Here is a 14,603-nt window from a genome sequence, read left to right as displayed (position 1 = left end):
GGTGTCACCGTGTCACCATCGAAAGAAGGCTGCGACCCTACGGTTATGCCGTGGGACCAATCACAACTTAGCAAGCTAGCATAGCCAGTAATATTTGTAACTTGCGTATTGCGAATATTATTTATAGCCAACCCTATTTATATTTTAAACAGTAATTTTCATTTATTTATTTAAAACGTTAATGAGTTGGCAATATATTTTATTTCTTGATGGATTATAAGTCATATCAAGAGTTGGCTAAAATTAAAACGGACGAATTTGATTAAATGAATATAACCGAGTAACCGACCAAAATATAGTTACATGTTTACAAAAGCCTAAATAGTCTTGTTCATGTCTCAATTTTATTTTGGTTTCAAGGCATATATATAATCATATATAATACACTAATTTTATATTAAATTTAATTCAATTTCTATCAAAGGATCTTTGACTCAAGCGATATTTGAAAAGGTTATCATTTTTTAAATGATTGAGGTTCAAGTCTCGTAGTTGGCAAATAAATTATTATTAAGAATAGAATCTAGAAAATATGTGTTAGCGTTTAAAAAAGATTAATATAATTTTCGAAGAAGTTATGGGCAACCCATATCGTGGTGATCATCTTTATTAAGGCGTACCAAAATTAACGACATGGCGGAATTAATAAAATTAAGACAGAATATACCTGAATGATGTGTTGGAATGGATTGACGATGGATTGATTGTTTGGGTTTAATATGTTTATATGAATATATGGATATGTTTGGATAGGGTTCTGCTATTCAGAAATAGACGAGCTATTTCAACAGAAGAAGATTGAGATCAACTCAAATCTTAAACACTCAAACTTAGCTTGTTTATTTCATATGGGCAAATGCCCTATTTATAGGCTCAAAGGAGCCGAGTACAATAATAGAACTGCAATCGTTTGATTGCAATATGACAAACATATTTACAATATAGGCCCCTAGACTATTGAGGGACTAACACTTTATGTTACATCACAATAATACAATAGACATACAATAATTATAAAAGACAAAACCTAAATAATTACAACTCCTTTCTATATTGAAAGGCCACATATCTTCAATAATGTGTCTAATGGCTTCTTATGTCATTGCTTACGTCATTCCTCCCGCCTCCGAAAAGACATGTTTTTTTGAATAATGTTTGCTTGTGTCATGGCTGACGTTAATCTTTCATGAATGGTGCCTCTTTCATAATCGAGTAGGAATGTTTTTAACTGTTTCTCTATGATGGCTTCCATTCTCTTGTCAATGTGTCTGCTATATGATTGTTGGCGCTTTTGATATACTTGAGATATGGATGAAATTGATGTAATTGTAATTGCCACCGGATCAATCGTCCTCGACAGTAATCTTCTTGTAACTTATACCGCCAAAAGCCAAGTAGATACTTGGAATCTGTGCGTAATTCGAATCTGGTTTGAAGTAGCTCGACTTTCCATTTTTTCAATGTTCTGAGACATGCTAGTGTTTCTCGTTCATGTGTGCTGTAATTTTGCTCCGTTTGGGAAAATGTTCCCGATATATACTTGCATAGTTTTTGCTCGTATTTATCTGTTTTTAATACTTCAGATGATACATCTGTATCAATGTATGCTTTTGGTGATATTTTCATATCACTGTATGCTTTTGGTGATATTTTCATATCACTGTATACTTTATCATTGTTTACTTCAGATGGTATTTTCATACCAGTGTGTGCTTTATCATTGTATACTTTTGATGAGTTAGATATGAGGTTTCCCTCACTATCTAATCCCAATAATACTTTTCCTCGTATAATTGCTTTTAGGCATCCTGCCCAAGTGTCTTGTGATGCATCTGTTTCTACGATTAAGAAATCATCTATTTTTGCATTATATAAAGTAGGGAGAACTTGAATGTTTTGTTTTATATTTTGTACTAAAATAGTATCTGTATTGGTCCAAGACCAAGGTATTTTTTCTGATATTTTCTTTTGTAAAACTTTTCTTTCTTTTGCTAAATTTTTTAAAAATTCTTGTTCTGCAATATAGTTTAAACAACCAAGAAATCGTTGTATTTGTTTTCTATTTTCAAGTTTATTAGGAAACATATTTAATTTTTCTCGTATATTGTCTGTTAACGATAATTGACCATTTTCTCCAATTTTTAAACCGAGATATTCAACTGTAGTTTGAAAAAGTTTTGATTTCTTTTTTGATAAAACTAAACCCTTTTCTTTAATTCTTTGTAAAACCTTGATAACTGCATCAATGTGTGTTTGTTCGTTTCCTTTTGTAAAAACAATTATATCATCAATATATGCAAGACAAATATGATCTAAACCATTTAAGGTTTCATCCATGAATCGCTGATATATTGTTGGTGCCTGTTTTAAACCGAATGGAAGAACATTCCATTCATAATGCTTCTGAGGAGGACATGAAAAAGCGGTTAGTGGTTTCGTATTTTCATGTAAGCGTAATTGCCAATATCCGGATTTTGCATCAAATGTACTAAAATGTGTATTTCCTTTTATTTTTTCTAAAATATATTCTTTTCGTGGTAATTTATATGAGTCTCCTATAGTAGCATCATTCATTTTTTTATAATTGATTACCATTCTTCGTTTGCCTCGTTTTATTTCATTATTATTTTCTACATAGAATGCAGGTGCTGAATGAGGACTCTTGCTATGTCGAATGATTCCTTTTTCTAATAGTTCAATGCATTCCTGTTTGAATTCAGAAACATCTTTTATGCTGTATGGAATTTTATTTGGAACATTAACTTCATCATTAGGGTTTTTTAATAATATTATTATTTCTTGATTATTTTTATTTTTTAAATGATCTAGCGGGTTTTCGCTACATACTTCTTCGAGTTGTTTTTCAGCAATTTCTTTAGCAAATGTTAGTAATATGCGTAATTGAAAGCCAACCTCTTGTTTGATTATTTTAATAAGATCATAATGTTTGATAATTGCAGTTTTTATAATACCTTTTGTTGGATGATTGAGACTTATATCGTCACTTGTTTGTATAAATGGTTGATATAATTTAAGGAAATTATTTCCTATAACTAAATCTATTCCTGAATCATGTTGATATATAGTTGGAGTTTTAAATGGTGTTTTTTCAATTACTATATTTATATCTTTTCCTACGAACCAAATTTTGTGAATTGATTTATCAGCAATTGTTATTTTTAATGGTTTTTCTAATTTTTCCCAATTTTTTAATATCTTTTTTCTTCCAAAACATAAAGTAGCTCCTGTATCTATATATGAAACTAAGGGGCCTATATTGTAAATATGTTTGTCATATTACAACCAAAATACAAGATAAAGAATTAGTTTCATATATAGATACAGGAGCTATATATCAACATTAAAAATATGTTTGTCATATTACAACCAAAATACAAGATAAAGAATTAGTTTCATATAGCTCCTGTATCTTGGTTGTAATATGACAAACATATTTACAATATAGGCCCCTTAGTTTCATATATAGATACAGGAGCTACTTTATGTTTTGGAAGAAAAAAGATATTAAAAAATTGGGAAAAATTAGAAAAACCATTAAAAATAACAATTGCTGATAAATCAATTCACAAAATTTGGTTCGTAGGAAAAGATATAAATATAGTAATTGAAAAAACACCATTTAAAACTCCAACTATATATCAACATGATTCAGGAATAGATTTAGTTATAGGAAATAATTTCCTTAAATTATATCAACCATTTATACAAACAAATGACGATATAAGTCTCAATCATCCAACAAAAGGTATTATAAAAACTGCAATTATCAAACATTATGATCTTATTAAAATAATCAAACAAGAGGTTGGCTTTCAATTACGCATATTACTAACATTTGCTAAAGAAATTGCTGAAAAACAACTCGAAGAAGTATGTAGCGAAAACCCGCTAGATCATTTAAAAAATAAAAATAATCAAGAAATAATAATATTATTAAAAAACCCTAATGATGAAGTTAATGTTCCAAATAAAATTCCATACAGCATAAAAGATGTTTCTGAATTCAAACAGGAATGCATTGAACTATTAGAAAAAGGAATCATTCGACATAGCAAGAGTCCTCATTCAGCACATGCATTCTATGTAGAAAATAATAATGAAATAAAACGAGGCAAACGAAGAATGGTAATCAATTATAAAAAAATGAATGATGCTACTATAGGAGACTCATATAAATTACCACGAAAAGAATATATTTTAGAAAAAATAAAAGGAAATACACATTTTAGTACATTTGATGCAAAATCCGGATATTGGCAATTACGCTTACATGAAAATACGAAACCACTAACCGCTTTTTCATGTCCTCCTCAGAAGCATTATGAATGGAATGTTCTTCCATTCGGTTTAAAACAGGCACCAGCAATATATCAGCGATTCATGGATGAAACCTTAAATGGTTTAGATCATATTTGTCTTGCATATATTGATGATATAATTGTTTTTACAAAAGGAAACGAACAAACACACATTGATGCAGTTATCAAGGTTTTACAAAGAATTAAAGAAAAGGGTTTAGTTTTATCAAAAAAGAAATCAAAACTTTTTCAAACTACAGTTGAATATCTCGATTTAAAAATTGGAGAAAATGGTCAATTATCGTTAACAGACAATATACGAGAAAAATTAAATATGTTTCCTAATAAACTTGAAAATAGAAAACAAATACAACGATTTCTTGGTTGTTTAAACTATATTGCAGAACAAGGATTTTTAAAAAATTTAGCAAAAGAAAGAAAAGTTTTACAAAAGAAAATATCAGAAAAAATACCTTGGTCTTGGACCAATACAGATACTATTTTAGTACAAAATATAAAACAAAACATTCAAGTTCTCCCTACTTTATATAATGCAAAAATAGATGATTTCTTAATCGTAGAAACAGATGCATCACAAGACACTTGGGCAGGATGCCTAAAAGCAATTATACGAGGAAAAGTATTATTGGGATTAGATAGTGAGGGAAACCTCATATCTAACTCATCAAAAGTATACAATGATAAAGCACACACTGGTATGAAAATACCATCTGAAGTAAACAATGATAAAGTATACAGTGATATGAAAATATCACCAAAAGCATACAGTGATATGAAAATATCACCAAAAGCATACATTGATACAGATGTATCATCTGAAGTATTAAAAACAGATAAATACGAGCAAAAACTATGCAAGTATATATCGGGAACATTTTCCCAAACGGAGCAAAATTACAGCACACATGAACGAGAAACACTAGCATGTCTTAGAACATTTAAAAAATGGAAAGTCGAGCTACTTCAAACCAGATTCGAATTACGCACAGATTCCAAGTATCTACTTGGCTTTTGGCGGTATAAGTTACAAGAAGATTACTGTCGAGGACGATTGATCCGGTGGCAATTACAATTACATCAATTTCATCCATATCTCAAGTATATCAAAAGCGCCAACAATCATATAGCAGACACATTGACAAGAGAATGGAAGCCATCATAGAGAAACAGTTAAAAACATTCCTACTCGATTATGAAAGAGGCACCATTCATGAAAGATTAACGTCAGCCATGACACAAGCAAACATTATTCAAAAAAACATGTCTTTTCGGAGGCGGGAGGAATGACGTAAGCAATGACATAAGAAGCCATTAGACACATTATTGAAGATATGTGGCCTTTCAATATAGAAAGGAGTTGTAATTATTTAGGTTTTGTCTTTTATAATTATTGTATGTCTATTGTATTATTGTGATGTAACATAAAGTGTTAGTCCCTCAATAGTCTAGGGCCCTATATTGTAAATATGTTTGTCATATTGCAATCAAACGATTGCAGTTCTATTATTGTACTCGGCTCCTTTGAGCCTATAAATAGGGCATTTGCCCATATGAAATAAACAAGCTAAGTTTGAGTGTTTAAGATTTGAGTTGATCTCAATCTTCTTCTGTTGAAATAGCTCGTCTATTTCTGAATAGCAGAACCCTATCCAAACATATCCATATATTCATAAAGACATGTTTTTGAATAATGTTTGCTTGTGTCATGGCTGACGTTAATCTTCCATGAATGGTGTTTCTTCTGTGTTTTCTGAACAGTGACTGCAATTGTGTCTTGGAGCATGCATAATATGTTTGCAAAGTTGTTTCTTGATATCATCGGGTAATTCAGCCAGTTGATGAGAAAATTTTTCGAAGGATTGTTCGAATGTTTCAATTGCTTTCATTGCTTCCGGAGTGATTTCATTGTCTGTTAAAGAGTAGATAATGAAAGTTTTACTAGCATAATTTACTCTGATTCTTGACCTTTGATCTTTACCGTTGCCAATGCGTGATGATGCTAAATAAACACCGGCAAGTGCAAAGATTAGATGCTCTTGTGTTGGTGACTCACGGAGTAGATCATCTTTTGTTGGTTTTGAGCCGTTGCTTATTCCCATGTTTGCAAAATTAATACTTGGGACAATTAGTTGAGAATCTTCATCAAAAATTGGGTAGCTAGAATGCATTTTGATGAATAATCCTCTTTCTTGTTTTGCAAAGCGTATTTTATAATTTCTGATGATAGTTTGCACAGCAGAGGGGAATTCGCTGATGCAGTGTAAATTGGTGCCTTCTAGATAGATAGTATCGATGAATCCATGAATAAAATAATCCCATAAAGTCATAGGATCTGATAAATCGGCTAGGAAAACTGCTTTAGGACCTGGTCGTCTGGCTACTGGGTAAAAGCCCATCAGAGAATGGACTTCGGTGTATGAGATTAGGCTGTCCCATAATTCGGCAAATTTTTTGGCAGATGGTTTTTTCATGGCTTCCTTTTCTTTAGTTGATAGAATGGATTCAAGGGCAATTTTTGCATTTAATTGGTTAAGGGATCTTGGGATGGATACAGGTTTTTGTGGTGTGAAGCTGGTTATAGGTTTTTGTGGTGTTAGGAGAACTGTTTTTGAACATTCTACGTTATCTTTTATCACTGCTTTGTATGCTTCGTTGTATGCGGCTTCTGCTTCATTTTTTGTTTTGTAACTTTTGTGAATAATATTTCTTCCAAGAATATATGAACTGGCAATTCCCCAATTGTCATATACTCCTTTGTTTTCTCCGTTGAAAATTACGTACCATTTCTTTATATTTTGATCTGCTTGAAGTGGTGGGTATTCTTCTGGATTTTGTATTATAGGTTGTTTTTCTGACTTGAGCATTGTTTGTGGCTGACTATCATCGGATGAGATTTCTTGAATGTCTTCTTTTGGTTGCTTCGTTGTTGAACTGCTAGCTGCTTCTTCTTTAGGTACTGATTGGGATGATAGAATTTGTATTGTTTGTAGTAGTTGTTCTTTTTCTCGTCTGACTGCTTCGAGTTGTCTGACTAATGATGCTTCTTGCTCTTCTTTTTGTTTGAACTGGTGTTTGATTTGCTTCATGATTGCTTCCATTTCAGTATTTCTGTGGATTGAATATTTGCGTCTCTTGGGTACCTGTATGATTTCTGAAAATTGTTTGATATGAAAATTTTCATATCAATGTATGCTTTTGGTGATATATTCATATCACTGTATGCTTTTGGTGATATTTTCATATCACTGTATACTTTATCATTGTTTACTTCAGATGGTATTTTCATACCAATGTATGCTTTTGGTGATACTTTCATATCACTGTATACTTTTGATGGGTCAGATATGAGGTTTCCCTCGTTATCTAGTCCCAATAATACTTTTCCCATAGGATTATGTACCTGCATCTTAATCAGAATCAGTTGTATATGCATAAATATCTATATCTGAATTTATATCTGAATCTTCTATGGGTTCGTATCCAAGGTCGTATGCAATTTTTAATATATTTGTTTCTTTTTCGTTTTTAGTCTTTTTCGGGCATTCATAAGCTTTGTGTCCTTCTTCTTGACATATCCAACATTTACAGTCTTTTTTATTCGATGGGCAATAATTTGTTTTGGATTGATATTTTTGTTTATATTGTTTTCTATTTCGGAAATATTTTCTTTCCCCTTGTTTATAATATTCTTTATATTTGGGTTTATAAGTTTGTTTTTTCCAAATTTTCTTTTTACTTTGTTGTTTTTCTTTACAACCATATTGATTTACTTTGTTAGAAAGGATGTCACAACATAAATCAATTTTTGCATCTTGTGCTGTTTTTTGTTCTAAACATTTTTTCTGCATCCATGCTTTTAATATGCTTATTCGTGCTCCTAAGGTGTCTGCAACTTTATTTTGTTGTAATGCTTCTTGAAAATCTTTTATTACACTTTGGCTTACTAATGATGGTAATTTTTGATAAAACATATCTAATGCTGCCTTTTTTCTAATGGAATCTAAATTATAATAATGTTCAGAATATTCACATATAAATGGTTCTAAATAACACATATTACAAATTCGTAAATTAGTTAAATGCCATAGTGATTCTAATTGAAAAGCTTCTTTTGATATTTTATCTTCAATTTGTTTTCCTATGAATTCCTGAATAAGACGGCTTAATACATTTTTAAATGTTTCCATAGCATCAGTGGTGGCTATCATCATTGTTTCGGTTTCATCAAGAGATGAAAGAAAACGATATGCGTTACCTTGTGTTTTATGAATGATATAATTAAGAAAATGTTTTGGGTGTAAATTTCTTAATTCTTCGGTTAACTGAATTTGTACTCCCATTTTATTACTCCATTCTTGAATTTTTGCTTCAGGATTTTGGTCACAATCAATAAAAAGAATATCTGAATTTGTTGGAAATGTAAATAATTTAGGTATGTATTGAGGAGGTATTTTTTCCCATTTGTTTTGTTTATTTTTAACCATTCCTTGTCTATATAAAAAATTTTCTTCTAATGAAGGTGGTCCATAAATATATTGACTTTGATAATCATCTTCAACATATGATTGTTTTCGTTTTAATCCAAAATTGTTTTGTGAATCTCTATATGGATTTGAATAAGGGTTTTCATCATCCGAAGAAAAATCATATATTACTTCTGCGTCATTATCATCTGAATTATTTTCTATTTCTATATTATTTTCTTGAGTTTCAGATGGAATTTCTAGTGCTGCAAATAATTTAGTTAGTGTTTCTACTTTTTCTTGTAAAGTTTCCATATATAAAAATTTTAGTTTCTTTTTTCTAGTGAAGTAGTTGTTTTTTCTATCATATTTAACAAATTAATTTTGTTATTTTATCTTCAAGGTTTTTTATTTGTTCTTGTTTCCAATTTATACTATTATTTATTATATGTATTGCTTCAATATTAGATATACAATTTATCATTGATATGTCAGAATCTATTTTTAAGTCTAAAAGAAATTTTTTAGATTGTTTCAATGTTTTACGAAAAAATTTTAATTCTTGTTTATTTGTATCTTGAAAAACTCATGATTATAATTTTATAATAATAATGGTTTAGTTTCGTTTTGGATTTAAAGTTACGATTAAAATTTATTTAAAAATAGTAGTGGTAATTATAATAGTGTTTAAAAGACATACGTTTTAAAATACAAATAGTTTTGTTTTTAGACGTCGTATTTGCTTATAACGGATTTTAATACTAGTTCTTATGAAATATCTAACATCATGAATATGGTTATTGTTTAAAATCGTACCTTGATTATTAGGTTTGTAAGAATCCTTGAGATTTTTCTTAGAATTATTTATAGATTCTTGGATTTGTTGTATTCTTAAAATAATATTTCTATTCGGAATACAATTCATCAAAATTTTGTTAGACATAAATATATATTTTAAGCATGAATTTGATTAATTTGATTATTAATAACGAGTATTATTTTAATAAAAATTTCAAATTTTGTAGAATTAATAGTTAAAACAACTCGGAATGATAATATCATGGAGAAATAAAAGTAATTTAACAATTGAAAATATCTTGAGACATATTTATGGTATTAAATCTTCTTACGATAAATATTTTAATTGTTGATAACTTTTTTAAATATGAATATTTAAAAACAATGGTTATTCATTATTATGTTTATGATGTTTATCATGTTTATGATGTTTATCATGTTTATGATGCTGCATATGCATATATTCTTATTAACGATAGATTGAATATGCAAACTAATAATAAGAATAATAAGAACGTTACTTAGCTCTGATACCAAAATTAACGACATGGCGGAATTAATAAAATTAAGACAGAATATACCTGAATGATGCGTTGGAATGGATTGACGATGGATTGATTGTCTGGGTTTAATATGTTTATATGAATATATGGATATGTTTGGATAGGGTTCTGCTATTCAGAAATAGACGAGCTATTTCAACAGAAGAAGATTGAGATCAACTCAAATCTTAAACACTCAAACTTAGCTTGTTTATTCCATATGGGCAAAGGCCCTATTTATAGGCTCAAAGGAGCCGAGTACAATAATAGAATTGCAATCGGTTGATTGCAATATGACAAACCTATTTACATTATAGCCCCCTAGACTATTGAGGGACTTACATACTTTATGTTACATCAAATAATACACTTAATAATTATTCTATTATTCTACCGACACATAATAACAAATCCTTTCCATATTGAAAGGCCACATGTCTTCAATAATGTGTCTTCTTTAATAATGGCTTCTTATGTCATTGCTTACGTCATTCCTCCCGCCTCCGAAAAGACATGTTTTTGAATAATGTTTGCTTGTGTCATGGCTGACGTTAATCTTCCATGAATGGTGTTTCTTCTCTCCCGAGTTCAACTTAAGGAGAGAAAAGAAAGGAAATGGGCGGAAATGAGAGGAAAGTAAGAGAGATTGGTGTTCCCGAGTTTCATTAAAGGAAGGAAGTGGAAGGAAATTGAAGGAAAACTTTCTCTCCTAACTTTGCTTCCGATTTGGGAGGATTTGAAAAGAAAGAACAAAATGTTTAACTTTCCTTTCATTTCTCTCCAACCCGGGAGCACAAATGAAAATTTTGTTTTCCTTTCTTTTCTCTTCTTTTCTCTCCTTACTTTCTTTTCTCTTCTTTTCTTTGCTATAACTCGGGAGCGGGGTGTAAAACTCAATAATTATTTCAAACAGATTTAAATAAATTCTTTGAAGAATTATAATAAAATTATTAAGATGTCCTTAAAACAATCACATATTTTTTACTAATATTTTTTTCATGTAGTTTTATATCTATCGGTATCTTGTGTTCATAAATGTGACTTTTCTTTAAATGATTGAGAGTTCAAGTCTTGTAGTTGACAAATATGTTGTTTATGAATACGATTTAGAGAGAGTGTGTAAGCCGTTTAAAGAAAATTACTATTACTTTTAGAAAAGTTATAGGCAACCAAGCTCGTTGTGATTTTTTTTAAGGGGTATTTAGGAATGAACTTTTAGTTTTTTTTTCAAATCTCGAATTAAAAAAAATTTCTATTTTTTACATATAAACTTAATTTTTTATTTTAATATAAAAAATTTGTAAATTCAATAGTTATTTCTTCAAATAGATTTTGAAGAAATATCTTTAAGGATTATAATCAGATTATTAGGATGTCTTGAAAACAAACAAATATATTTTAAAAATATGTTTTTTTACGTAACTTTATATGTTTTAAAAGCTTGTGATTTTTATTTATATCAAACATTTATATATAAATAAAAACTACAACTTTCAGTTCCAAATTAATTTCACCTTCTTATTCCAACTTTTAGTTTCCAGCTACAATATGAAATTTGTATATTACCTAAATATTTGACCCATCCATATGAGTCATCGATTTATAAGATCTGATTCTTCTATTAAAAATAACTAAGGTTAGTATAGTTTACAATCACGACAAAATCAACGTTTTGCATGGATTGTGTAAACGAGTTTTGTTTTGTTTTTGCATGATTTAATTTATATAGAATCTAAAAAAATGTTAGGATTAAGGGCTTCGATAAACACAACAACACTATTATAAAAGATGCTAAGAAAATAAAGAACACAACAATTTAACATTGTTTCGCAAGGGAAATGATGTCAAAGGAAAGATCAAGGTCCAAAACTTGACACATGGTAAAAGACAACAAAGACAATTGCTAACGATATTATTGTATTTAGTAATACTCGTATATATACATATTAATGAGATTAAGGTCATTCGTAGGAAAATATACCTTGTATCATGGTATCAGAGCATAACGACTAAACCCTACCTCATTCTCGTTCATTACTTGTGTGGCACAACTCCTCTTCAGTCGATCATAAGCATGTTTCCTTGGATCAAATATTTTCTTCATCACATCTACTCTTTCTTCCTCTGTTATTCTTTGTTTTCAAAATGACTGGAAATAAGTCAGACAAGCCTTATGGAATTACGAACATAAAGTCGTATGTCCCTCTCCTCTTGGATGTTGATCGACTGAATTACAATTCACGGCATGAACTCTTTGAAAACCACTGCAAAAGTTTTGGTGTTCACAAACACCTTGTACTTCCATCCCCCATTGTCGAAACCTCCGCCCCAGCCACTAAAAAGTCTCGACCACTGTTAACAATGCCGAATGGGAAGAGATAGATGCCATCGTTAAAGGATGGATTTTTGGTACACTTGTTCTGCCTCTACCCCAGTCGATCATTATTAAGAACAAAACAGCCTATGATGTGTGGTGAAATCTTGAACATATCTTCTGGGACAATAAATATACCAGGGCTATGAAGCTTGACACACCGAGCTTCATACCTCTCCATGGGAGACTCAACAATCAACGACTACTTTAATCGCATTTCCAAAATTTTGGATATGCTAGAGAACATCGATTTCAAGGTTACAGATCACAATCTCATTATCTATGCACTTAAATGTTTACCTTCAAAGTATGAAAGCATGTCCATTGTGATCCGACATACAAAACCCTTCCCCGCCTTTGTAGAAGTTCGGTCAATGTTGTCCGTTGAAGTGAAATTGATGAAGCCCAATGAGACCCGTGTCATTTTAGCCAATCACACTGACCATGACTTCTCACCGATGGCTCTATTGGTCCAAACCTCCTACTATGGTGGTCAGAATCACTCCTACCATGGTGGCAACAACAACCATGGTGGTGGCAGCTCCAGTGGTCGGTTCTCTCGAGGTGGCAGAAGCAATCGAGGTGGTGGCAGAGGAAGTACGAGACCTCAATTTGGGAATTTCAGTGGATGCAATTTTTCTGGACAAAATCAATTTTCCAGTCAACAACAGCAACTATATGTGTCAACTCCATGGGGCCTACTTTTGTGCTCTTATGGACATGTGTCCTTAAGTGAACATCAGAACACATATGTTGGGCTTCAATATACAAACCAACAAGGCCTCTTGCCTTCCCCTGTTCCTGTACTAGCAGCCCAATCACGACACCAGTCGGTGCAAAGCTATTCTCGGCAACAGCCATGGCCATCCCACCAGGTTCAGGAGGCTCTAGTTGCACAACAAGGGTCCAATAATGATCAGGCCACTCTTCTCCCACAAATGTTCAACACAGTCACTCTCAATGACCCTGCTCAAGCTGACTGGTACATAGACACAGGAGCCACTATTCGTCTTCATGCGGACCAAGGTATCCTTACTTTTGTTAAAAATAATGCTTTGCCCTCTTCGGTATTTGTTGGTGATGGGTCTCATGTTCCTATCAAAGGCACAAGTGACACGTATCTTCCTCTCTCTTATTCTTTTCGTCGAATCTGTTTAATCGTGTCCTTATTACTCCTGATATAATTAAAAATGTAGATTATGCCCGTCGTCTTGCTAGAGATAATAAATGTTCCATTGAATTTGATGAGTTTGGTTTTTCTGTGCATGATTTTCAAACCAAACGCACCCTTCTTTGACGTGATAGTATAGGAGACCTTTACCCTATCATGAAGCTAAGTGTTCACGCTCTTCTCACCATTGGCCCAGCTCTTTGGCATCAACGACTTGGTCACCCCGGTCAACAAGTGTTTCAGCATCTAGTGTCTAGTTCTTTAATTTCGTGTTTAAACGCTAATAAATCTAGTTTATGTCAATCGTGTCAGTTAGGAAAACATGTTAGACTACCATTTCGATTGTCTCAGTTTATTGCTCAGTATCCGTTTCAAATTATTCATTCTGATGTGTGGACATCTCCAATTTCTATTTTGAGTGGAATTAAATATTATGTCATTTTTTATTTTTTCCGGTTACATTCATTGCTCATTTAATTATCATCATACAATGAGTGAGATGACAAACAGGCAACAAGCTGCGCCGCTAAGCCTTTTTGTATAGTAAAGCTAATTCTTTTACAGACTACATTCGAAGATCTAGGGGATATAACATTACTATGCATGATCCGTTGTACTCTATTAAAAAGCTCTACCGCATCCGGCGCGATGACACCAAACGTATCAAATGCAAATGGTATGAACACGTGTTGATTTTCCATGCACGATTTCTCATGTTTGGTGACTTTGCCTGTAGCTGCTTTTAAAGCAGCCTGTCCCGCCGTGAAACCCCTAGCCCTCAAGCCCACGAGAGGGGATACCCCTTTAAGGTCCACACATGTGCGTTTGCCTCCGACCCATCCAAAAATAAAAATGTCAGACAGTCTGAGGGTTGACCTTCCTTCTGTCGGGTCAGTCAAGAAATTAACAGGTGCC

At 31.8% G+C, this 14,603-nt stretch overlaps 1 protein-coding gene across 1 annotated transcript; it reads left to right on the top strand.

Moving 5' to 3' along the window:
* The first annotated feature begins 12,696 nt into the window (after window positions 1-12,696).
* On the top strand, window positions 12,697-13,814 carry LOC145105070 (uncharacterized). The gene is made up of 2 exons (XM_079042207.1): window positions 12,697-13,627; window positions 13,714-13,814. The coding sequence occupies exons 1-2, from the start codon at window positions 12,697-12,699 to the stop codon at window positions 13,812-13,814; spliced, it is 1,032 nt and encodes a 343-aa protein (XP_078898333.1).
* Window positions 13,815-14,603: the final 789 nt, after the last annotated feature.

This window comes from Lactuca virosa, chromosome 4 (genome assembly GCF_052849685.1).
Source record: "Lactuca virosa cultivar CGN04683 chromosome 4, Lactuca_virosa_CGN04683_v6, whole genome shotgun sequence".
NCBI classification, from domain to species: Eukaryota; Viridiplantae; Streptophyta; class Magnoliopsida; order Asterales; family Asteraceae; genus Lactuca; species Lactuca virosa.
This window is presented reverse-complemented; position numbering and strand designations above follow the sequence as displayed.

Bases quoted from the DNA above. Each gene is read 5' to 3' on its own strand.
- LOC145105070 (XM_079042207.1), top strand. From the start codon at position 12,697: ATGGGAGACTCAACAATCAACGACTACTTTAATCGCATTTCCAAAATT. The intron at 13,628-13,713 runs GTGACACGTATC...TTAAAAATGTAG, and splicing joins TGTTCCTATCAAAGGCACAA to ATTATGCCCGTCGTCTTGCT.